Source organism: Nicotiana tomentosiformis, chromosome 2 (genome assembly GCF_000390325.3).
Source record: "Nicotiana tomentosiformis chromosome 2, ASM39032v3, whole genome shotgun sequence".
Classification (NCBI taxonomy): domain Eukaryota; kingdom Viridiplantae; phylum Streptophyta; class Magnoliopsida; order Solanales; family Solanaceae; genus Nicotiana; species Nicotiana tomentosiformis.
This window is the reverse complement of record NC_090813.1, coordinates 73,444,515-73,470,380: the sequence shown is the minus strand read 5'-3', so window position 1 is coordinate 73,470,380 and position 25,866 is coordinate 73,444,515. Positions and strand designations below refer to the sequence as shown.

Genomic DNA, 25,866 nt, shown 5'->3' with positions numbered 1-25,866 from the left:
TTCATATAAAAACTTTCCGAAAAATTATACGGACTGCGCACACAAGTTGAGGAATGATGAATAGTACTTTTCAAGGTCAAAGAACACAATAATGAATGTTTAAATTAAATATGACATTTTGGGTCATCACATTCTCCACCTCTAAAACAAACGTACGTCCTCGAATGAAATTAGAAAAGTACTTGAGCTGGTGAAAAGATGTGGAAATTTACTCTACATTTCCGACTCGAACTTCAAGGTAGCTGCCTCAATCGGCTGACCTCTCCATTGCACCGTAACAGAAGGATAACTCTTAGACCTCAATTGTCGGACCTGTCGATCTAGAATAGATATCGGTTCCTCCTCATAAGTCAAATCTTTCTCTAGTTGGACTGAGCTGAAGTCTAACACATGGGACGGATCACCATGGTATTTCAGGAGCATGGATACCTAGAATATGGGATGAACTGCTGATAAGCTACGTGGTAATGCAAGCTTGTAGGCTACTTCACCCACCCTTTCAAGAATTTCATAGGGTCTGATATACCTAAGGCTCAACTTGCCCTTCTTTCCGAACCTCATTACACCCTTTATAGGTGAAACCTGGAACAATACTTTTTCTCCTGCCATGAATGTGACATCACAAATTTTGTGGTCAGCATAATTCTTTTGTCTAGACTGAGCTATGTGAAGCCGATCGTGAATAATCTTGACCTTATACAAGGCATTGACTTAACAACTGAGCCTCTCCCGGTTCAAACTAGCAAACTAGCGAACGATATCGCCTCCCGTATAATGCTTCATAAGGAGCCATCTGAATGCTCGACTGGTAGCTGTTATTATAGGCAAACTCCGTGAGTGGCAAGAACTAATCCCAAGAACCTCCAAAGTCTATAACACAAGCGCGAAGCATATCTTCCAATAACTGAATAGTGCGCTCGGACTGTCTGTCTGTTTGTGGATGAAATGTTGTACTCAACTCAACCCGCGGGCCTAACGCATGTTGTATAACCCTCCGAAAGTGTGAGGTCAATTGCGTACCTCAATCTAAAATAATAGATACGGGCACACCATGAAGGCGGACAATCTCACGCATGTAAATTTCAGCTAACTGCTCTAAAGAATAGGGAACTGCCACTGGAATGAAATGTGCTGACTTGGTCAACGTGTCCACAATGACCCATACTACGTCGAACTTCTTCTGAGTCCGTGGGAGTCCAACAACAAACTCCATAGTGATACGTTCCCACTTCCACTCAGGAATTCCTAACTTCTGAAGTAAACCACCAGGTCTCTGATGCTCGTATTTAACTTGCTGATAATTCAAACACCGAGCTACATATTCAACTATATCCTTTTTCATTCTCCTCCTCCAATAATGTTGCCACAAATCTTGATACATTTTGGCGGTACCCAAATGAATTGAATATCGTGAACTGTGGGCCTCTTCAAGAATTAATTCATGAAGCCTATCCACATTAGGAAAACAAATACGACCCTACATCCGTAGAACTCCATCATCTCCCACAGCAACCTACTTGGCACCACCGTGCTGCACCGTGTCCTTGAGGATAAGAAAATGAGGATCATCATATTATCGCTCCCTAATGTGCTCATATAAGGAAGTGCGAGTGATTATGCAGGCTAGAACCCGACTAGGCTCTGAAATTTCTAACCTCACAAACTGATTGGCCAAAGTCTGAACATCTACAGCTAGCGGCCTCTCACCAACTGGAATATACACAAGGCTTCCCATGCCCATAACCTTTCTACTCAAAATATCGGCCACCACATTGGTCTTTCCAAGGTGATACAGAATGGTGATATCATAGTCTTTTAATAGCTCCAACCATCTTCTCTGCCTCAGATTGAGATCTTTTATTTAAATAGATACTGTAGACTACGATGATCTGTGAATACCTCACATGATACGCCGTAAAGGTAGTGTCTCCAAATCTTCAGTGCATGAACAATGGATGTCAATTCTAAGTCATTAATAGGATAATTCTTCTCGTGAACTTTCAACTGCTGCGACACATAAGCAATCACTCTGCCATCTTGCATTAATACTGCACCAAGTCCAATACGAGATGCATCATAATACACCATGTATGATCCTGAATCTGTGGGCAATACTAACACTGGTGTCGTAGTCAAAGAAGTCTTGGGCTTCTGAAATCTCAACTAACACTCGCCTGACCATCTTAATGGAACACCTTTCTGTGTCAATTTGGTGAACGGGCTTTATAGCGGAAATTGAGCGAGTTGGGTATTTAGGTGATGCATTATTGATTGCTTATTGGTTATGTTATTTTGAGTTTGTGTGGCATTGTGCCATTTGCATCTCCGTGGTTATGGTAATGCACTTTGGGTACTTGATGTCAAATTACGCGTGGTTATTGATTTTGAGCATGGTGGCTTGAGGTATTTCATATGGACCAGTATTTGGATAGGGTCACGCATTGCAGCGGAGTTATGTTGAGATATGATACTTTGTGTTAGATTCATGTTTTATGGTTCTAGGGTGTGTGATGGATTTTAACATTTAGTTGTGGCGGTACTTGTTGAGCTTGAGGGATGGTTCTCTCGTTTGAGTCATTTTCCATGTTTGAGTACATTTGAATTATTGCGAATTAGTGCACGGGTTGCACGGTTTGTGGCTCTAGGTGGCATTGGTGTGGCATGTCAGTAGAGTAGCTGGTATTTGATAGGATGAGGTCGTCGGATCTAGTACGGGTGCTATCAGATGTGATTGTGATATTTGAAAAGATAATGACGTTGATCGATTTAGAAATTTGCTATAGTTCTTGTCGAAGTAGAGGGAGCTCCATACTTGTTGATCTGATGAAAGGTTATAAGTTTCTGCGTATTTCTTTCATCATCGGCAGTGTACGAAGGTTTTTGAATGAAGTTTTGTTTGATATGAGGTTTATTACCAGTACCGAGTTATTTTAAGCAGCTACGGTGATTAGAGGTTTTTGCTATGAGTATGTGAGTTATGTGGTATATCATGTGATTATGTCTTAGGATACAGTTATGGCTCGATGTAGCTTGTTCAAACTTATAAAGTAAATAGATGCGAGATTTGGGTCTTATAGGAAATTCCGGATGTTGGAAAATTGGTTTCTAAGGTCTATGGGCTAAGATTGAATAAATGATCTTCAGTATGTGGTGTTGTCGGACCTATATGGAATAGGGTGATGTGGGATCACCCGCAGGTATGTGCATGGAAGAGGGTGATGTGGGATCACCCGAGGATGAACGTATGTTTAAGTGTGGGAGGATGTAAAGACCCGACCGGTCATTTTAAGCATTTGCACTTCACTCGGTAGTTTGATGGCACGAGTAGCTCCGTATGATGTATTATGACTTCTGTGAATTGTCAGTTTTGGTTTTCAAGTTATTCAGAATTGATTTGGAAGAATGATTCTCAATTAGGAAGCTTTAAATTGAATGAGTTGACCAAGTTTGACTTTTTAGTATTTGACCTCGGATTGGAGTTTTGATGGTTCTGTTAGCTCTATTGGGTGGTTTTGGACTTAGGAGCATGTTCGAATTGTGATTTAGAGGTCAGTAGTTGAATTTTGCTTGAAATGGCGAAAGTTTAATAGCTTTGTTATCTTATTTGGGACTTGTGTACAAAATTTGGGTTCATTCCGGGTTGGTTTGCTATGTTTCGGCACAAGTTATAGAAGTTAAAAAGTTCAAAGTTCATCAAGTTTGAATTAAGGAGTGATTCGTCATTTCGTTGTTGTTAGGTGTTATTTCAAGCCTCGAGTCGGTCCGTGTTATGTTATGGGACTAGTTGGTATATTTGAACGGTGTCCCGAGGAGCTCAGGTAAGTTTTGGACGAGGTTCGGAGCATTTTGGAAATTTTGGCTAAGGCTGGTTTGGCAATGGTTCTGGTGTAACCGCACCTGCAGAGCCATGGGAGCAGGTGCAGAGCCGCAAAAGCAACAGTGTCATCGCAGATGCGAGGTGAGAGCTGGATGAGAAAGACCACAGAAGCGGATTTTTGTAGTGCACCTGTTTGCGCGCAGATGCGAGATTTGAGCGCATGCTTCCTTGATCTAATAAACCCCCCTCATGAGTATCACCTCCTCTCCCGCCATCCGGAACCTCTTCTTCATCATCAATATCAATAGGAGCAACTGTTAAGGCCGGAGTTGCAGCGGGTGGGGGAGATGGTGCTAAAGTCTCACTACCTCCTTCTGAGCCATCAGACGACTCAGATAAGGAGATGGGTTGATTAACGAGACGAAAAGGTTGAGATTGAGCCTCGGGTTGTTGTGCAGAGTCTCCCTCAGAAATCTCCCGGGAAGGGAGGCATTCACTAGTGTCCGAGGAGTCAGCCTGAGGTCTCACAGGTGGGGCCTTTTAGCTAATAATATTCTGAGGTGCTAAGGGTGCAGTCTGCTTCCCTTTGCCTCGGCCTCAGGAGGATTCTCCCCTCCCTTTTGATTTGTCGGGACCACCACGAGATCGCATCATTATCTACACACACAATTAGTGAAAGATCATTAGTATTGTGGTTCAATAAATCCTTAAAGAAATGCAGATGAAATGAAACAGTGCTTCCCAAAATAGTGCACCACTGACCACGAAAAAATGGACGCGGCCGCGAGGTGGTTAGACTCAGATACCAACTCTCTGATCATGGTCTTCCGCGGACCGCAAAATTTGGTACGTGGCTGCGAAATATCAAATGCGGACCGCGTAAAAATGGATGCGGTCGCGGAAGCAATTGCCAAACTCCCTGAAACTCACGAGCGCAGACCGCAAATATTTGATGCAGACGCGTAAGTTCAAAAGCGGACCACAGAAAAATCACCGCATCCACGAACATGCAACCATACTCAGCTCTCGCAAATTAAAGAATGCGGACCGCGTAAAATGGACCGCGGTTCATGGAGTTCAAACAAAACGGGCACTGGCACATTTGAAACCTAGGCTTTTCACTAAGTGCAAAAGTTAATACAATTAACATGCATAGTTAATAACCCTATCCCCCATTAGGCATGTAAAACAATTACCCACATGAATTTAAGTATCAATTAAGCATGATTTTGAGATTATGGCCTGTATTAAACCCTAACTAAAAAGAAAATTTAAAACTAAAAGAAAAGAAAAGAAAGAGATAAAATCAATGCAAAGATTTGAGCATATCAGTTGTGAAATTGTAGAGGAAAATGGATTCTTGATTGATATGAAATGATATTGATAGTCAAAGAAGAGAAAGATGAACAGTGCTCTAATGTGGTGAAAGTTTGAGGTTCGAAAAGTGTAAAAGTCATAAGGACTTTCTATTTATACCAAACCGATGGGAACCCACCGACTTACCTTAGCGTGGTCCGTGCTTTTTACCTTTCGAAGAGCTGCTAGAAAATCCTATGCGCGGTCCGTAGAAACCTTGGCGTGGCCGCGAATGTCACCGCGGTCCGCAAAATTATGAAAGCGGACGTGAACTCAACTTCAGAGAGTTGATATTTTGGGATCTTCAAGTACGCGTTCGTGGATAAAATGTGCCACCGCAAAATGCTAACGCGGGCCGCGAAATTTTGAGCGCGGTCTGCGAAATTCCCACACTTAGTCAGATTTTTCCCTATCAAAGTCCTGCACTGTACAACCAATTCCTACACAAACTTCACAACTAGTTAGTCCAAAACAATGCCTAATCTAATCCAAAAAAAACACATGGGTTGCCTCCCAAGAAGCGCCTGATTTAACGTCGCGGCACGATGCATGTTACCATCATCATGTGAAATTGATCAAGGCCACCACGTGGCTATCATCAAACTTGTCGAGGTAGTGCTTCACTCGGCTCCCATTAACTCTGAAGATTTCACCATTTATTTTTCAAATCAAGAGCACCAAACGGAGTTACATGCACCACTTCAAAAGGGCTACTCCATTTTGACTTGAACTTTCCCGGAAACAGTCGTAACCGAGAGTTGAATAGAAGAACCAAGTTACCCTCCTTGAATTCTTTGTTCCGGGAATATTTTTCATGTAAGTACTTCATCTTGTCCTTATACAAGGACGAGCTGGAATAGGCATGAAACCGGAATTCATCAAGTTCATTGAGTTGCTCTACTCGGAGATTGGCTGTTACATCCCATTCAAGGTTTAACTTCTTGAGCGCCCACATGGCCTTGTGCTCTAACTCAACCAGAAGATGGCATGCTTTCCCAAATACTAACCGGTACGGAGACATACCAATTGGAGTCTTGTACGCAGTTCTATAAGCCCACAAAGCATCGTCAAGTTTCCTTGACCAATCCTTCCAGTTTGAATTGACAGTTTTTTATAATATGCTCCTTATCTCCCTGTTGGAGACCTCAACTTGTCCACTAGCCTGGGGATGATAAGGGGTTGACACCTTATGATTGACACCATACTTGGAAAGTAAAGTGTCGAAGGCCTTGTTGCATAAATGAGAACCCCCATCACTGATGATCGCCCTAGGAGTGCCAAACCTTGTGAAGATATTTTTCTTTAAGAACACCACCACACTCCGTGCCTCATTGTTGGGCAAAGCTATAGCTTCAACCCACTTGGAAACATAATAAACAGCAACCAAAATGTAAGTGTTATGACAGGAACTCACAAATGGCCCCATGAAGTCTATGCCCCACACGTCAAAAATATCGATCTCAAGAATAGTGGTGAGAGGAATTTCATCCTTCTTAGAAATTCCACCATCTCTTTGGCATTCATCACACCTCTTAACAAGCTCACTTGCATCTTTATACAGGGTAGGCCAATAAAATCCACAACTAAGAACCTTTGAAGCAGTTCTCGCCCCACCATGATGACCATCGTAAGGAAAGGAATGGCAAGCATCAAGAATATTCATTTGCTCCTCTTCCGGGACACATCTCCGGATCACACCATCATTGCAAATCTTGAAAAGATAGGGCTCTTCCCAATAATAATCCAAGCTGTCCCGTTTGAGTTTCTTCCTTTGGTTAGAAGAGAGCTCACTCGGGACAATGTCGGTCACAAGAAAGTTAGCCACATCGGCAAACCAAGGCATACTATTCAAAGACACGGAGAAGAGTTGTTCATCCGGGAATGAATCATTAATTTCAAGGCCATCGTGAGGCCTCCCCTCCTCTTCTAAGCGGGACAAGTGGTCTGCCACTTGATTATCACTTTCTTTTATATCGATGATTTCAAGGTCAAACTCTTGAAGTAGAAGAACCCGTCTCATCAACCTAGCCTTCGAGTTCTTTTTGGTCATCAAGTAACGAAGTGCCGCGTGATTGGTGTGCACAATCACTTTAGCACCATGCGTTATGGATGCTCCTACCGCAACGTCACTAGCATCGCACATGAGCTCAGATGGTAAGCTCCAATTGGGTGCGGTAATGATGGGAGTGGTTGTCAATTTATACTTGAGAATCTCAAAAGCTTTCATGCAATCTTCATTGAACACAAACTTTTCATCCTTTTCTAGCAGCTTGCACAAGGGGTTCACCACTTTTGAGAAATCCTTGATGAACTTTCGGTAGAACCCCGCATGCCTTAGAAAGCTCCTAACTCCCTTGACGGAAGTAGGAGGAGGGAGTTTTGAAATAACTTCAATCTTCTCTTTGTCCACTTCAATACCGTTCTTTGAGATCTTATGGCTGAGGACAATGCCCTCCTCGACCATAAAGTGGCATTTTTCCCAATTAAGCACTAGGTTGGTCTCTTCACATCGGGCCAACACTTTGTCAAGATTATCCAAGCATTCTTCAAATGAGTCCCCCACAACACTAAAATCATCCATGAACACTTCGAGGAAGTCCTCCACCATATCCGTAAATATTTCCATCATAACCGCTAAAAGGTAGCCGGTGCATTACACAAACCAAACGGCATCCGTGAGAATGCAAATGTGCCATATGGACATGTGAAGGTGGTTTTCTCTTGGTCTTTCGGTGCAATGAGAATTTGGTTGTACCCTGAGTACCCATCCAAAAAGAAATAGTAGGCACGCCCGGCAAGTCTGTCCAACATTTGATCAAGAAAGGGTAATGGAAAGTGGTCTTTGTGTGTCACTTTGTTCAGCTTTCTGTAATCCATACATACCCTCCATCCGGTGACAGTACGAGTGGGGATCAACTCATTTTTCTCATTTGTGACCACAGTCATAACCCCCCCCCTTCTTCGGCACACATTGTACCGGTGAAGTCCATGAACTATTTGAAATAGGGTATACAACCCCTACATCAAGCCACTTGATAATTTCCTTCTTGACAACCTCTTGTATAGCCTTCAACCTCCTTTGATATTCCATGAAGGGTTTGGCATCATCCTCTAGTATAATTTTGTGTGTGCAAAAGGCGGGGCTTATACCCCGAATGTCATCCAAAGTCCATCCAATTGCCTTTTTCCTTCTTTGAAGCACCACAATGGTGGAGTCTACCTGCACGTTAGTTAGGCAAGCAGAAAGAATAACAGGTAACGTGGAAGAAGGGCCTAAGAATTCATACCTGAGGTGTGAAGGAAAAGGCTTCAACTCCAATGTTGGTGGCTCCTCGATTGAGGACTTTGTTGGTGGAGCCTTCCGATTTTCCAAGTCCAAGGAAAGTTTACGGGGGCCCATATGAGTAGGATCCCATTCCTTGCAATGCATTTGAACATTTAACCAAGCCTTCCTTTTCATCATCCTCATGGTTTAATAACACAGCTTCCAAAGTGTCTTCCATATTGATCATGGCACTCGTGTCATCAACTATCACCTCAGTCACAAGATCCACAAAAGAGCAAACTTCATTGCTATTTGATTGCCTCATTGATTTGCACACGTGGAATACAACTTTTTCATCGCCCACTCGGAAGGTGAGATCCCCTGCTTCCACATCAACCAATCCATTACCTGTTGCTAGGAAAGGTCTCCTCAATATTATAGGCACCTCATAGTCGACTTCGCGGTCGAGAATCACAAAATCAACAGGCAAAATAAACTTGTCGACCCAGACTAGAACATCATCAATAATACCAAGCGGCCTTTTCATTGTCTGATCCGCCATTTGTAATCTCATGGAAGTAGCTCTTGGTTGCCCAATACCTAGTGTCTTGAACACGTAATATGGCATCAAATTAATACTTTCTCCCAAATCACACAAGGTTTTTGCAAAATCGGCGCTACCAATGGTGCATGGAATTGTAAAGGCATCGGGATCTTCAAGCTTTAGAGCCATCGAGTGCACAATGGCACTCACTTGATGAGTCATTTTGATGGTCTCACAATTCATATATCTCTTCTTTGTTACCAAGTCCTTCATGAATTTGGCATATCCCGGCATTTGTTCGAGAACTTCCACCATGGGCATATTGATTGACAAACTTTTCATCATCTCAATAAACTTCTTGAATTGGTTTCTATTATTTTTCTTTGCAAGCCTTTGAGGATACGGTGAAGGAGGCCTTGGCTTTAGGCACTACCGTTTTCGGTATGTCTATCACGTGTTCCCTAGATGGGTTCACATAATTTTGAGTATCCTCCATGTTGTCATCAATATCAATCCTCACTTCATCATTCACATTCTCATCATTGGCTTGAATCTCATCATCTTCTTGAAACACAACATCATTACTCTTAATCTTCTTTGTATTAGAGGTACTTGCATCTCCACATCTACCGCTTCTTGTGGTCATCGCCATAGCATGGCCTGTATTGTTCCCACCCTTCAGATTTACTACCGTATCACTTGGGAGTGCCCCCTTAGGGCGAGTATTCAATGCTTGAGAAATTTGACCCATTTGTACTTCCAAGTTGCGAATAGAGGTAGTATGGGAAGCTATTTAGGCATCGGAGTCATCATTCCTTTCCATTATTTGTTTGAACATACTCTCTATCCGCCCATCTCATTGTTTAAAGAACTTTGCCCTTGAGATGAATATGGAGGCGAATTGTTGGGTTGTTGATACATCGGGGGCCTTTGAAAGCCCGACCCCCGGTTGCCTTGATTATTATTATTCCACCCCCCTTGGTTTCCATTGTCGCCCCAATTGTTATTGTTTTTCCTCCAATTCTGATTGTTGTTCTCCTAATTGTTCAAGTTGTTTTTGTTGCCATTGTTCCAATTCCCTTGGCCTTGGTTGCCCCAATTTTGATTGTTCCCTTGCGATCTCCATTGTTGATTTGGAGCATTGCTCTGTTGACCTTGGTAGTTATTGGCATATAACACTTCCTCACTTTGATCATCATAAGAATCGTCTTGATTGTAACCACTACCACTTTGCTCATATTGATCTTGATTGTTTTGCACTTGTTGACCATGCTGTCTCCTCTTGTTGACCATGACATTTACCCTTTCCATGGCATTTACTTGATTTATCACTTGAACTTGCTAAAGCTGGGCCTTTGCTAACTGATTCATAGTAGTTGTCAACTCGGATATGGCTTGTCTGTGATCATGAAGTTCCTTGTGAAGATGGATGACATTAGGGTCACCCAGAGGAACATTTGCCCGACTCTGCCAAGCTGAGGATGTGTCAGCCATCTCATCAAGTATGTTACAAGCATCGGCCTAAGGCATTTTCATAAAATTTCCCCCAGCTAGCCAATTCACCGCACACTGGTTGGTCGTGTTGATGCCCCTATAGAATGTCTGCTGAATCATTGCTTCAGTCATATCATTGTTTGGGAATTCCTTGACCATTGTCCGGTATCGCTCCCAGATGTCATGTAGGGGTTCATTAGGTTATTGTTTAAAGGCTAAGATCCCATCCCTCAATGCTTCCATATGACCCGGTGAGAAATATTTGGCTATAAACTTTTCTGCCAACTCATCCCACGTGTGTATGGAGTGGTTGGGTAGCCTCTCGAGCCAGCCCAAAGCTTTCCCTCTAAGTGAAAATGGGAAAAGTCTCAATCTTAGAGCGTCCTACGACATGTTCGTCTTCTTGCTCCCCCAGCATGTGTCTACAAAACCCTTTAGATGCTTGTATGCGTTCTGATGAGGAGCTCCAGTGAAGAAGCCCCTTTGCTCCAATAGGGTCAGCATGACATTTGTAATTTAAAAATTGCCCGTCCGAATCCGGGGCGGGACAATTGCACTTGCATAACCTTCATTGGGTAGCACCCGGTGTGCTGCCAGCGGAGGAGGTGGGGGAGGGTTTGGAATGTTGTCATTAGCCTGGCGTCCTCTTTTTGGACTTGAGGTTCTAGATTAACCTCATCCTCACCATTGTCATCTACTTTCTCCCCCGGAAGAACATGTCCGAGAGCATTATTATGAGCCATTTGGTACCTAAAGCGATTGATACACAAAAGTTAGAAAAACAGAAGGAAAGAAAAGCAAGACACACAAATAGTTAGATAGATAGCCAACACCGTCTAACTCCCCGGCAAAGGTGCCAAAAAGTGATCGAGGCCAAACCTACACCACTATAGAGTAGCGAGGATGGTCGATGCAGTTTCACCCAATGAGGTCGGGATCAATTTCCACAGGGAGTTAATTTGGCTTGGAGTTGGGTATCTAACTAATCTAGATGTGCGTGTTGTTCCTAATTGTACTTCCAAACATTATTGCGATTGATTATATTCTAATTTTATACTATTGTATGCTAAGTACAATATTTGTTGTGAAAGGTTTCAAGTGTTAAAAGGCACTAGGGAAGTGACTTCCGCCTAGGTGAGTATCTAATGGGTATCAAGAATCTAGGACAAGCTTGTTATGATTGGGGTCATGATATAACCATCACACATAATTGCTCACTCTATACCTCTCAGTAGTTTGAGTGACTTTGCCCGTTTTGGCTTTCTCAAGCCCAAATGGATATTCATATAATACAAGTGAAATTGGCTCAAGTCGGGTATTACTATCTCTAGGTTTAACCCTTTAATTGGGGCTATCAATCACTTGAGTTCACCCCAATTCCTTGTTAGCCTAATTTTCCTAGACTTAGTCCCTCTTTCTCAAGAATAGCCTAAGTCATAAAGGCATGAGTCGGTGTTTACAACCAATAATTCTACAATTTTAGCATGAACTAGGCTAAATATCACTAACCCATAAATAATTCAGCCCTAAAATTCAAGACTCATTAAATACCAACACTAGGGTTGGGTCACAACCCTAGCTATGGGGTCTAGCTACTCATAATAACAGCAGAAATCAATGATAAAGATGAAATATAAGCCATAATATTAAAGTACAAGATGAAAATCTAAAGTTTGAAGGTAAATCTACTCTAAAATTTCCCAAAAAGGGAAAAACTAGCCGTTCACGTGCTCTGCTAAACAAAACTTAACCTAAAATTGATAAAAGAATCTATTTATACTAGCCTAAAAATTCCAGACAAAAATGCCCCTGCGAAGGTTTCGCGGACGCGTAATTCTGACCGCGTCCGTGCTTGGGCTTTTGCGGCCGGTAATAGTGAGCGCAGTCTGCGTTTCTTCATATCTGGGTCAGGGTAGATCTTCGTTTCGCGGACCGTGTAATGTTCACCGCGTCCACATGAGATTCCTTCGCGGCCGCGTAATTGGGACGTGGACCGCCTTCTTCATTTATGCCCATCTTGCAAAGTCTCTGAACCTCGACAAACGTTATCCGCTAAATTCCAACTGCGGCCGCGCCAGTCACTTTGCGGTCGCATTTTTCTGCCGCTCTCAGCGCTCAATTTTAGTGCTCAAAACAGCCTCTCTGAATCTCTATTTCGCAGTCCGTGGAATAATGGCCGCCTCACCGATGATAATTTCGCGGCCGCCCTTTTCTATCATAGTCCGCGTTCCACAGTATTGGTCCAGACTTGGTTTTTGTTCAAGTTTGAATCCTTTATGCGTTGGTTATGGCTTCTTTGGCTCATTTCGAACAAAACCCTGTAAGCAAGCACATTAAGTTAGTTTCCGGGAATACATTCATGCATTTTTGGCCCAAAACCTAATTAAACGAGAAGCAAATAATAGGTTAAAATCTCTACTTATCAAAAACATCATTTAAAACCAGATAAAAAACACAAAGGACAACCAATTAATCAAGCTGCCTAACACAAGTTTTCACAACAAAGTCTCTCCATGGTACCTCATCTCATAGTCACAAATCACGGGTCGCAACCTACTTTCATATACTCACGGCACCCCGTGGTCACATCTAGAATCACAATAGCACGGACAACTCACGTGCCAATAACATCAAGATTCGTCTTCCTAAATCGATATGAGTGATTAATTACATGTATGCTTGTGTAAGTGTCCTATCACATTTCAAGTCAACAAGTAGAGTAGAGACAATTAATGGCACATAAGAAACGATCACCACAAAAATGTACAAAGTATAACTCACACAAAGTGGGCGCACCACTACACAATTATTATCAATAAAATGCCCCATGTCATCACAAGTCATCACAAACTATTACCCGACCTAGCCACCTTGTCTCGCCACGTCCGTAATAATAAAGTAAATGCCTACCTTGTCTCGCCGCACGTGCAAAGTAATATTCCCACCTTGTCTCTCCATATGCGCAACCCACATATATAGCCCGCCATGTCATAACGCATGTGCAGATATCAATAATAACAATAGCATGGACAACTCACATGCAAACACCCCGACAATCCTCTCAACAATATCACGTGTGCCAAATACATAACAACAGAATATAATGACTTGCACCACATGTGCCCATATGCCAGAATATTAATAATTTCAATATCATAACCACACATAGCCCTCGGCTCAACAACAATGAGTACAACTACAACAATAATGACAACAATAGGAATGAGATGATTAAAGAAATACACTGAGAATAGCTACACCAAGATAAGGCAATTAATGCATCACAGAAGAAAATAAGGGATATTATGACACAAAACAAAACAACCAAACACAAGTGAAGAATTAAAAGTTATCAACAAGAGTCAATACCGATGTAACGCCTCGTAGGCTCAAATCATAAATTATTCGCAACATTTTTTTATATCACCGCTGGAGCCTAGCATTTTATTTTAAAAATTATTTTTTTCCCCAAAATAGCATCTTACATTTTAGCCCACCTTATCACACTGTATGACTTCTACTAGCTCCCCTACTAGCCACGTGTATCAAGCCCACCTTATCTCACCGCATGCATTTTAACCCTAAACCTTATACCACCCCATGTGTATCAATATCACAACATATCACAAATCGCACCTCAAGTGCCCAAATATCATAACTTGCCAAAGAAATCAACAATAACAGTATTCTTCACAATAATGAACCCAAGACTCAACCACAATGTACTCAATGTCTCAATAACAACAACATGAATGGAAAAGTAAATCAGTAAGGAACAACATCTCCTTCAATCACAACTTCAAGAAAAATAGATTAATGCCTCTTGATAACTTAAATTCCCATTTAATTATTCAAAGATAAAATCAATAATGAAAGTATCTCCAAGAACTGGCTACTTAACAATAAAAGAATCCACGAAATGGTTTAAGTGTTAAAAATTCCAAATAAGCATATACGAGCAAACTCGACAAGTAAAGAATGTACATCTGACTACAACTTCAAACAAGGCATGTAAAAGTGAACATGGCGAATAAAGATATAACAATGTGCCGATAATTTTTAATTAAATACATAAAAGATCCCTTAGATTTTAAGCCTGTAGTATTTTTCACACATAAGCAGAGTAGATACTCGTCACCTCGCGTACACGGCTTTCACATTTCACAATTATCACAAACGACTCAATTCCTAAGGGGTAATTCCCCCACACAAAGTTAGGCAAGATACTTACCTCGACGAAGCTAAACCAATACTCTAAAATGGACTTCTCGTGTGAAACAACCTCCGGAAGGCTCATATCTAGCCAAAATCATTTCATAACATCAATAAAACTCATAAGTAGTAATTTCAGATAATAAAGCTTCAGTTTTTAATTAAAATAAATAAGTCAACCTAAAAGTCAACCCCGGGCCCGCACCTCGGAACCTGATAAAAATATACAAAATTCGAACACCCATTCCGATACAAGTTCAATCATACAAAAATTATCAAATTCCGATATCGAATTGCCCTTCAAATCATCATTTCACACTTTTTGAAAAATTTTACAATTTTCCCAATTTCTTTCTTTCAATTCACTGATTTAATGATGAAAATAAGTATTTAATCATAAAATGAAATAAATTTTATATATAGAATACTTACCCCAAACAACCATGTGAAGAACCCTTTCAAAATTGCCCAAAACCGAGGCTTCTAACTCAAACAATGATGAAAATAATCAATTCCTTGGCTCTTAACATTCTGCCCAGTGATTCCTCTTCGCGATCGAGTAACACAAATTATGCCCAGCTCAAAATTACACTTCGTGATCGCAAACATTCCCCTGCGATTGTTGTTTACCCGTAAAATGATACAATTAAATTTATACGCAATTTGTAGATAAGTAAATTAATTCGATCCTGAAACAATCACCCAAAACCGAGGCTTCTAACTCAAACAATGATGAAAATAATTAAGACCTTGGTTTTTAACATTCTGCCCAGTGGTTCCTCTTCGCGATCACGTAACACAAATTATGCCCAGCTCAGAATTACACTCCGTGATCACGAACATTCCCCCGCGATTATTGTTTACCCGTAAAATGGTACAGTTGAATTTATACGTAGTTTCTAGACAAGTAAATTAATTCGATCCTGAAACAATCGCCCAAAACCGAGGCTTCTAGCTCAAAAATGATGAAAATAATCAAGCCCTCGGCTTTTAACATTCCGCCCAGTGATTCCTCTTCGCGATCTCATAACACAAATTATGCCCAGCTCAAAATTACACTTCGCGATCGCGAACATTCCCCCACGATTGTTGTTTACCCGTAAAATAGTACAGTTGAATTTATACGTAGTTTCTAGACAAGTAAATTAATTCAATCTTGAAATAATAAGATAATTGAAGGAATGTATAATACTTAACCTTGATATGAAGATGAAACAACGAAAATGGTGATTCCGGGCGCAACAATGATAAGAGCGGAAAATATGAAGATAAAATTATATATAGCTTTAAATAGATTGTTGTACTAGTTTGCCAGAAAATCTGTCTCTTACAATGATAGTAGAGCTCACTATTTATAGCTATACCTGGGGAACGAGGTCCTAGGATCGTGCCCTTCTTTAATATCATTTATGAGGACCATTGATGAAGATGTAACGGTGAACATAAATGCCAAATTTCTCATAACGGACAACGTACTTAATGTTGTGGAATATTCTTCATTAATACCACCGGGCGAAGGGTACTTATTTCTTCTTTATGAATGTAATTATTTTCAGTATCAAAAGGCATAATTGCCCTCAGTTCCATGTGTCATTCTTTTAAGCAGCCACCTAGCATAGCATATTTTACTTTATACAGATAGTCCCCCTGCTTTCCGCTGGCATCGCTTTGTATTACCGGGAGGTTGGTAGAAATACTCCTTTGGCTGGAATTACTATGATTCCTTCTGAAGTCTTCTGACGGTTAATTAGTCGTATGTCTCTCCGCATTTAATGCCCCGAACACGCGTCATCGCACGATTGAGAAGAACTTTTGCCGGTTATCGAGGTAATCATGGTCATGAATTTAGCCGCCAAAATATTTGCTTATACGCATCAACCTTCCCCCTTTATACTTCATAACTTTCCAAACTTTCTAACATCTTTCTTGCTATTACTCAGCCTTTTTGCAACTCTCTTCAAACGAGAAAGCTTTTGCTTCCTATATAACATACAACGGCTTCTTCTTCAAAAAATACAAGTTCTTCAAAGAACAAAAACAAAGACCTAGGATGTTGCTCCTCCAACGGTGGATTCTGTCATTCCTAGAAGTCTTGTTATAGTAAAAGACTTCAAAGAGAAATTCCCTTAAGCTCTCCCTCACACGTGGGCCCTTCTTCCATCCGTCCTTCCAATATTTCTATTGTGAAGGAAGATTGTTGTTGTCCTAATTTGGATATTTTTTCTCCTGGTCTAATGGAGCGAGTAACCCTACCCATGGAGGGTTTGACATATTTTTACACATATCCCTTTACTTTGGGTGCGATCGTTATGAGCGGAGAGCTTGACTCCATAATTGCAGAGTTCTGCCTCCACTATCAAGTATGTTTGGCACAAGTAAGTCCTTCTGTGTGGATGACTATCACATGTCTTCGATGCGTGTGCCAAGAAATGGGAGATGAGCTATCTTTAGCTCATGTGATGAATCGCTATTCCCCCAAAATATTTCGCGGAGGAATGATAAACTTCAGCAAACGGGGCCATCACACTCTATTATCTAGCATGGATGATGACAACGACCTTGGGTGGATGGAATGATTCGTTGCAGTTGTCACCAATAACATCATTCTGACAACGGCTTCATCCTTTCCGGGATCATGGAACCGTACTCATAAGTTCCTTATTTAATATTTCATTTTCCTTTTATCAGAGATTCTTCTATATCCATATTGATCCTTCATCCTTCACTCATTTCAACAACTCGATGGGTTCCACCAATGGTTGAAGGCTTGGACCGGTAGGTCTAGAAAATTTTGGACGTCACTACACCCGAAACCCGCACATGGAAAGAACTGGCCCTCAAATATGGGTAGAAGGCCAAAAATCATGGTAACTTGGACTCACCTTCTTTCAGCCTTTTACGTGAAGAAATTGATTGATACTTTCTATCTTTCGGGCCTGCTTTAGGTACAGGTATTTTGTTACGGAGTCCCCGGCCGGAGAACAAGCAGCCAAAAAGAAGGCGTTCTTCTACGGTCGGGGGAAAGAATAAGAGGGTGAAGACTATTACCCCCGAGTCATCTTCGGAAGTTGTGATGGTTAGCCCTTCTCCCGGGTTGGTCATAGACACTGTGATGATTGACGACGATGGAGAAGCTAGTGAAGATGGAGCTTCTCTACACAGAAGGCGACGATCCTTATCAACTCAACAAAATGCTCAATCTGTTGAGATAGTTACACCAACGGAGGATGATGTCTCGACACTTTGGGGGAGTTTGATTTGGTAGAAAATGCCAACTCCTATGTTTGGGCCCCAGTTGTTGTGCCCAGTACTACAAGGTTGAGTACCGGGTACTTGTCATCTTTGGTTGGCGAGCATCCAACAACTAGCGCTGCATTTGATGTGACTGCTTCTTATCCTTCATCGCCATCAGCTTCTTCTCCTTGTTCCCCAGCTCTTCCATCAACAACTGCTACATCATCTCCATCGGTCGCACCTGACCACGAAGAAGATGTTCCTCTTCCCAGTCCCCAGTTCATGGGAATTTGTGGCATAATTATGCTACCCCTTCTGAAGATCCAAAAAAGAGGAGGAATGTTACTCTTTCGGTCTCTACCGGATGCAACTTGCTATCCCGGCTAGTGGAACTTGCAAATTACCTGAAGCCTTTATGCTTCTAAGAAATATTGGGAAACGATTCAGGCACTTTCATGAGAGTGTTTGTTGAACAACGCCGCAGCGGTATATTCCTTTCTTCCTTTTTTATTTCTTCTATTTTTGCCTAAACATATCCTGAGTTTTGCCTTTCTTGATTTGTAGGCCAAATTTCTTGCTTCCGAGGGCCTTCAGAAGTTGATTCGCAGGAGGGAAGAAATTACCTCCGCACAGGATCAACTTTTGGTTGAACGTGATCAAGTTGTTATTCGCCTTTCAGAATTGGAAACCAAAGTTGTCAAGGTTGTTGTGTTGGAGGATCGTTTGCAGCAAAGTGAACAAGGGGGGGAAACCCTTAGCCAAAAGATCGCCTCGTTGAGGGTTCAGTTTGAAGAAGATAGGTCTAAATGGGTTGAAGTCCATAATGTTGTTCTTATTGCATCCAATTGTGAGGCTTCATCTGCTGAAAAATTGATCAACTTAGAGGCATCCTTGAATTCCAAGTCTGAAGAGCTTGCTGTTGCAGGGAAAAAATATGCCCAGTTGAAGGAGAAGTATAAGAAGACCCTTGAGCACAATAGAATTTTCATCTCTATTGTCTATGATCTTGACGTTAGCCTCAAGTCTATTAGGTCTTCCCAGGAAAATCTCTCTGCCGAGGTGACTCAACTCAAAGAAGAACTTAAGCTCTGAGCGGCTTCCCTCGTTGTTAAGAAAACCTACGCCATGTACAGTGTGAGGAAAAAAACTTTGGAGGAGGCCAAAGCTGCTATCATTGATTTTGATGTTGAAATTGTTAAGACCCGTGAACTTGAGTTGGCTGCTAAAAACGGGCTCCTGGCGGTTCCCTCGGCAGAGCTTGATTCTCCTGATTCTTCTAGTTCTGGTTCTTAATTTTTGAGAACTAGAGAGGAACCAAAAGGTGATGATGTTGAAGGCCAAACTATTGAGGCACCGACAAATATTTCTACTTCCCCTATGGGGTCAGATACTTCTCTTCCACCAGATTCTGGAGAGGCATCAGTTTAGCTTTTCTTTTATTTTCCTAACTTTTGTACTTGTGCCATTTTGGCATGTTTATTGCAAATAAAAATATATTTTTATTCAAGTATTGCATGAATCTTTCTGTGTTCTTTCATTTGCAAGTTTTAACTTTTGCATTCATTTTTTGCTTAAGTATTCTATGCAAATTGCACTGTTTGCGTCTGATTATGTACGGCTTTGGGGTGTATTTTTCCCATCAAAAGAGTTAGGATTCTGGGCACAATTTCTTTTGAAACCAACCCTTTAACTTGAGGTTTTTTATAAGAGAGGGCCCTCTGATGTTTACGGTGCTCTTGAAGAGGACGTCTCATGTTCATTACAGAACTAGCATTTGAAGTACTTGTTTAACTTTCAAATGAAATAGTTAATCCATCGTTCAGATAAGAAATAAGAAATTGTCGTTCAAAGAGTACATAAGCATTTGTTATGCTAAAAAAGAAATTGCTATTCACTTATGGCTAACTTGTACAACTTGTTTCTACGGGGCTGGCCGCGCAGTTCCCGGTCCCAATGATACAACTATGTTTTCAATTTTTGTTCTCCGGTCGTCATGGTAGTCATTGTTGACTTATCCTCATATACCCCCCCCCCCCCCCCGTGTTCGAATGCGAATTGGAATACTGGAAGACTTGCACCTTCGAGGATCCCACTAATGAATTGTGAGATGATCCTTAACTCGGTGACCTACTTTGTTTCCCCTTATGAATTTATGCTATCGAGCGAAGGACTATCTAACAACCCTCCAGTGGTTTGAACTTATGAACAACCAGGTAACCTTTTCTCGAAAACAAACTTAACTTCCCTATGGGAATTTCGCTATAGAGCCAAAGATTATCTAACCGTCCCATAGTGGTTCTTAGCTTGTGTACCTTGTTATTAAAGGTCTTTCTACTGTTGTTTGAAGCTTTCTTCGTAGTATGCTTTCTGTTGATGCCTCATTAAAAACCATGCCAGAAAACCCCAATTGGGATAAAAACTGAACGAAGGGAAAAAGAGTGAATCACATACTTTCAGTACAGGTGATTTTCATTAGCAATAATATCTTTAGAGTTATGTCACGTTCCAGTTGCTGGGCAACTTTTCTCCATCTTGATTCCCCAATTCATATTAACCTTTCCCGGTGACAGCTGAAACCGGGTAGGGACCTTCCTATGTTTGACCTAGCTTCCCCGCGTTGAGCTCCTGGGTGCTTTGAGTTACTTTTATCAGGACCAAGTCTCCTAATTTGAAATAACGGAGGTTGGTTATTCGATTATAATATCACTCCATTCTCTACTTTTAGGCAGCCATTTTTATATACGCCAAGTCCTTATGCTAATCAAGTAGCTCCGGGTTGACTAAAATTGCTTCATTGTTTGACTCTTCACCTACTTGGAAATATCTCAAGGTATATTCCCCTACTTCTACCGGGATCAATGCTTCTGCCCCGTACACAAGGAAAAATTGAGTTTCTCCTGTGCTTGACTCTGGGAAATTCTTTGGGCCATTTACCTTTAGCTGCTTCCAACCTTTTCTTGAGGTTTTGTATAATAACTTTGTTTGTTGATTTTGCTTAACCATTTGCACTTGAATAGTACGGCGAAGATGTGATCCTCTTTATTTTGATATCTTCGAGGAACTTTGTGATTTTTGCACCAATAAATTATGGGACATTATCGCATGCTATCTCCTTTGGAATTCCGAACCTGCACATTATGTTTTCTCAAAAATCCACCACTTCGCGCTCGACGATCTTCTAATAAGGACCTACTTCTGGCCACTTAGAAAAATAGTCAGTTAAAATCAAAAGAAATTTTACCTTACCGGGAGCCGTCGATAGTTGTCCAACAATGTTCATCCCCTATTTCATGAACAGTCATGGGGACAGAACCGAGTGCACTGCTTCTACCAGCTAATGTACCAGCGGTGTGTAGCATTGGCACTTACCGCATTTTGTACTAATTCTTTGGCGTCTTGTTCCATGCAGGACAAGTAATATCCTGCCCTTCCCAGTTTTATCACTAAGGAATATTATGTGCCCGAATGGTTGTCGCATCTCCCTTCATCAACTTCTCGCATAGCATAGTTGGCTTCGGTTGCCCTCAAGCATCGGGTCAACTGGCCTTGGAAACACTTTCTGTACAATTGGCCCCTTTTGAAGTTATACCATGATGCTTTGGTGCGCAGTGCCCGGAACGTTGTTGGGTCTTCGGAAAGCTTTCATGCTTGAGATAATCGATTATTTCATTCCGCCAATCCCATACCAAATTTGTCGTATTTACCTCATAGTAGCTATCCGTATCTGGGATTGAGTTCATCAGTGGTACTACCGTCGATGAACCAAGGTTAGCCTGGACTTTCATCATGTATTGTTGCATGCATTCTTCGTTAGTTTCGAAGATCCCGTAGACTTGATTTACCACCAGCTGTGAGTTGCATTTGGTTTCTATGACCTCGAAGTCTAGTCCCTAGGCCAATTCGAGCCCTACAACCAAAGCCTCATACTCTGCTTCATTTTTAGTTAAATGGATCATTCTGATGGCTTACCTTAGGGTTTCCCCCCAAGGTGTGATTAATACTATTCTGAGCACGGACCCTTTTACGTTGGAAGCTCCATCCGTAAATAAGGTCTAAACCCCCGATGCCAATTCCGACACCCTTGCTGCTTCTTTGGTTGCCAGAGGCAGTAATCCGGAGCTGAAATCGGCCAAGAAGCCAGCCAAGACTTGTGACTTAATCGCAGTCCTTGGTTTATATTCTATGTCGAATTCACTCATTTTAACGGCCCATCTAGCCAACGTACCCAAGAGTTCGCGTCTGTGGAGGATGTTCCGTAGAGGAAAAGTGGTCACCATGGCTATCAGGTGACATTGGAAATAGGGCTTCAGCTTTCGAGCCGCAACTACAAGAGCTAAGGCTAGTTTATCCAAATGCGGGTAGCCAGTTTCTACTCCCGTTAAAATTTTGCTAACATAAAAAATGGGAGATTGCGTACCTTCGTCCTCACGAACTAAAACTACACTTACCGCAACTTCTGAGACTGTGAGGTAGATTAACATTGTTTCACTCTCCTTTGGTTTAGAAAGTAGCGGAGGGCTTGACAAGTACCTTTTAAAATCTCTCAAAGCCTGATGGCACTCCGGGGTCCATTCGAAGTTGTTTTTCTTTTTGAGTAGTGCGAAGAAATGGTGATATATCTTCGACTATCGGGAAATGAATCTCCTCAAAGCCGCCAATCTTCCCGTGAGTCTTTAGACCTCTTTCACACTTGACAGTTGGTCCGGGTCTTCGATGTTCTTGATCTTGTCGGGGTTTACCTCAATCCCCCTTTGTGAAACCAAAAGTCCAAGAAACTTGCTGAAAATGACCCCGAACACGCATTTCTCGGGATTAAGCTTCATGTTATGGTTCCTTAGGATGTGAAAGGTTTCTTGCAGATGCTTAAGGTGGTCACCTGCATTCATAGACTTAACGAGCACATCGTATATATAAACTTCAATTGTTTTGCCTATTTGTTTTTCAAATATCTTGTTTACGAGCCGCTAATAAGTGGCTCCGACGTTCTTCAACCCGCAGGGAATCACATTATAGCAATATGTGCTGAAATGTGTTATGAACAAAGTATTTTCATGATCCTCCGAGTTCATCTTAATTTGTTTGTACCCGAAAAAAGCATCAAGGAAACTCATTAACTCGTTCCCACCCATTGCATCGCCCATTTGATCGATATTTGGCAGTGGGAAAGAGTCTTTCGGGCACGCCTTATTCAAGTCCTTATAATCTACACACATGCAAAATTTGTTGTTCTTCTTAGGAACTACGACTATATTAGCTAGCGAGTCGGTATACATTACCTCTCGGAACGAACCGATATTAAGTAAGTGAGTTACCTCTTCTTTCACGAATATATTCCTGGCTTCCTCAATAGGACGTTTCTTTTGTCTTATCGGGGGTATGTTGGGGTCCATACTTAACTTGTGTACGGATACCTCCATCTGGATACCTGTCATATCTGCATGCGACCATGCAAAATAATCAGCATTAGTTTTAATAAATTCAACAAAGCCAGACCTGAGCTCGGGATGTAGTCCTTTCCCCAAGTGGAATTTCCTTTCTAAGAACTCTTTGAACAATGAGACTTGCTCGAGTTCTTTCGTTGTGGATTTTGTTGCGTCTGTCTCTTCCAGAACTTGGAATATCTCGCCACCTGGTAGGACTACGACGCACCTACCCCCGGGTTAACTTCATCTGATTCGGGAGCGGGTGCCGATTTCTGTAATTTTTATGTTGTGTGTCCCCTTCCTTTGCTACTAGAGACCAAAATTACATTTATCTCCCTTGTCACTGATTGGTCACCCCTTATCTGTTTAACTTCTTCGAGCGTCAGAAACTTCAGTAATTGATTATATGTTGATGGTACCGCTATGATCTCGTGCAACCATGGTATTTGCATGATACTTTTATATCCCATATCACCATCTACTACTTCAAAAGGAGTTGTTTTCGTTACTCCTTCAGTGTTTGTGGGTAAATCAATTTCTTCTCGGGTCGTCACGCTTGCGAGGTTGAATCTGACGAGGAGTTTTGTGGCAGGAATAATGCTTCCGGTGAGTTTAACTTGCTCCAATACTCTCCATTGTATGATATTGGTCGAACTTCCTGGATCCACTAGAACATGTTTAATTTTAAAGTCTAGTATATTTATAGAGATTAATAGTGTGTCGTTGTGCGGTAGCACCAATCCGTCTACGTCCTCCTCCGTTAAAGTGATATCATTTTCAGCGGCTTCCCGGAGCCTCTTGCTATGGGTTATTGATACTTTTGTCTTTTTTCCTTGCCAAAAAGGTGAACCCTTTGATTTAATCCCCTCCAAAGATCATGTTGATCATCTGTCGCGGGAGACCTTCCCCTTCTTTCGAGGGTTCAGCATTGTCCCGGTTACGACCGTAATTGTTCTTAGCCCTATCACTCAAAAATTCTCTAAGATGACCATTTTTCAACAGCGTCACCATTTCTTCCCGAGGATGCCGGCAGTCCCCAGTCCGGTGTCCGTTCGTTCTGTGGTATTCACACCACAAGTTGGGATCCCTATGGCAGGGAATCAGATCTCATTGGTTTCGGAAATCGTGCTTCTTTGATGTTTCTCATAGCTGATACCAATTCTACTATACTGACATTGAAATTGTATTCTAATGGCCTGGGTAGGAAGGATCTCGCATACCTGACGCTTCCTTGTCCTGCAACGATCTATTGTTCTAACCACGATCAGACCTTCTGTCATAAATGAATCTATCTACTGATCGGAAACTTCTGATGCGGCATTATGTACGCTCGTAGGGAAAAATTGGCCCCTCAAAGACAGTTATATCCGTGTCGAAGTCGTGTTTTATTTTTTCTTTATTCTTTTCCTGCCCCTTTGCTGATGACGGGAAACCAACCTGATCATCTTCGGTCCATATTTTTGACTCATACCAGTTGTGTACGTCCGCCCAAATAGTTTCTTGGAACTCAAGAAAACTTTCCTTCAGTTTTCGGAAAGCGCCTGAACTCCTCGGATTCAGTCCCTTGGTGAATGCCTTAACCGCCCATTCATCGGGAACAGTCGAAAGCAACATCCTCTCCTTTCAAAATCGGGTAACGAATTCTCGCAGCAACTCGGATTCTCCTTGGCAATTCTGAATATATCATCCTTCCGGGCTTGCACCTTTCTGGCCCCGTCATGATCCTTAATAAAAGAATCTGCAAGCATCTCGAAAAGATCTATGGAGTGCTCCGAAAATAGTGATTACCACGTCAAGGCTCCCCTTGTGAGGGTTTCTCTAAATTTCTTCAGCAAAATAGACTCAATCTCGTGAGGAGCTAAATCATTCCTCTTTACTGTCGTCGTATAGGTGGTAATATGCTCATGTGGGTCTGAAGTTCTATCGTACTTTGGAACGTCGGGCATTTTAAACCACTACGGGATTAATTCAGATGTCGTGCTTGGTTTGTATGGCAGCTGAGTATATTTCTTTGATTCCGATCTTTTAAGCACTGGTGGTTCACCTGGGATCTGATCCATGCGGGCGTTTAACTCTCTTATAAACCGTAAAAGTTCATGTTTGAAGGGGTCATTTTTGCTATTGGGGCCGGATCTGCTTCCCCCAGCTCAATCGGAACCAATCTCCCCTCTCGGGGTGTTGTTATCAACTCTTTGTATTGCTTGATTTACGGGAGCACCGGGAAGGAGTGGATTTCACCTATTTGCGTTATTGGAAGCCCCGGATAACGCCTGCTTCAATTCTAGCATAACCTCATCCTGCCGAGCGAGGTGGCCCAGACTAATATTTTGTTGCTCTAGCAGGACCCTTATTGCATCAACAACGTGCTCCTTTTCAGCGTCATCGGGAGTTGCCTCCCGAACATGTCGAGGGTATCACCTGTTGTGTGTTGGCGTGACATCATTCCCCTTATTAAGGGTGTCACTGATTAAATCCTCGAAATGAGGATGATCTCCTCACACCTCGAGATTGTGTGCATTGT

The 25,866-nt window shown here is 41.8% G+C and overlaps 1 protein-coding gene across 1 annotated transcript; it reads left to right on the top strand.

Moving 5' to 3' along the window:
• The first annotated feature begins 18,286 nt into the window (after positions 1–18,286).
• On the top strand, positions 18,287–19,014 carry LOC138905070 (uncharacterized). Its single transcript, XM_070193572.1, has 2 exons — positions 18,287–18,385; positions 18,487–19,014. Exons 1-2 carry the CDS (start codon positions 18,287–18,289, stop codon positions 19,012–19,014), a joined length of 627 nt encoding a protein of 208 aa, XP_070049673.1.
• The last annotated feature ends 6,852 nt before the right edge of the window (positions 19,015–25,866 follow it).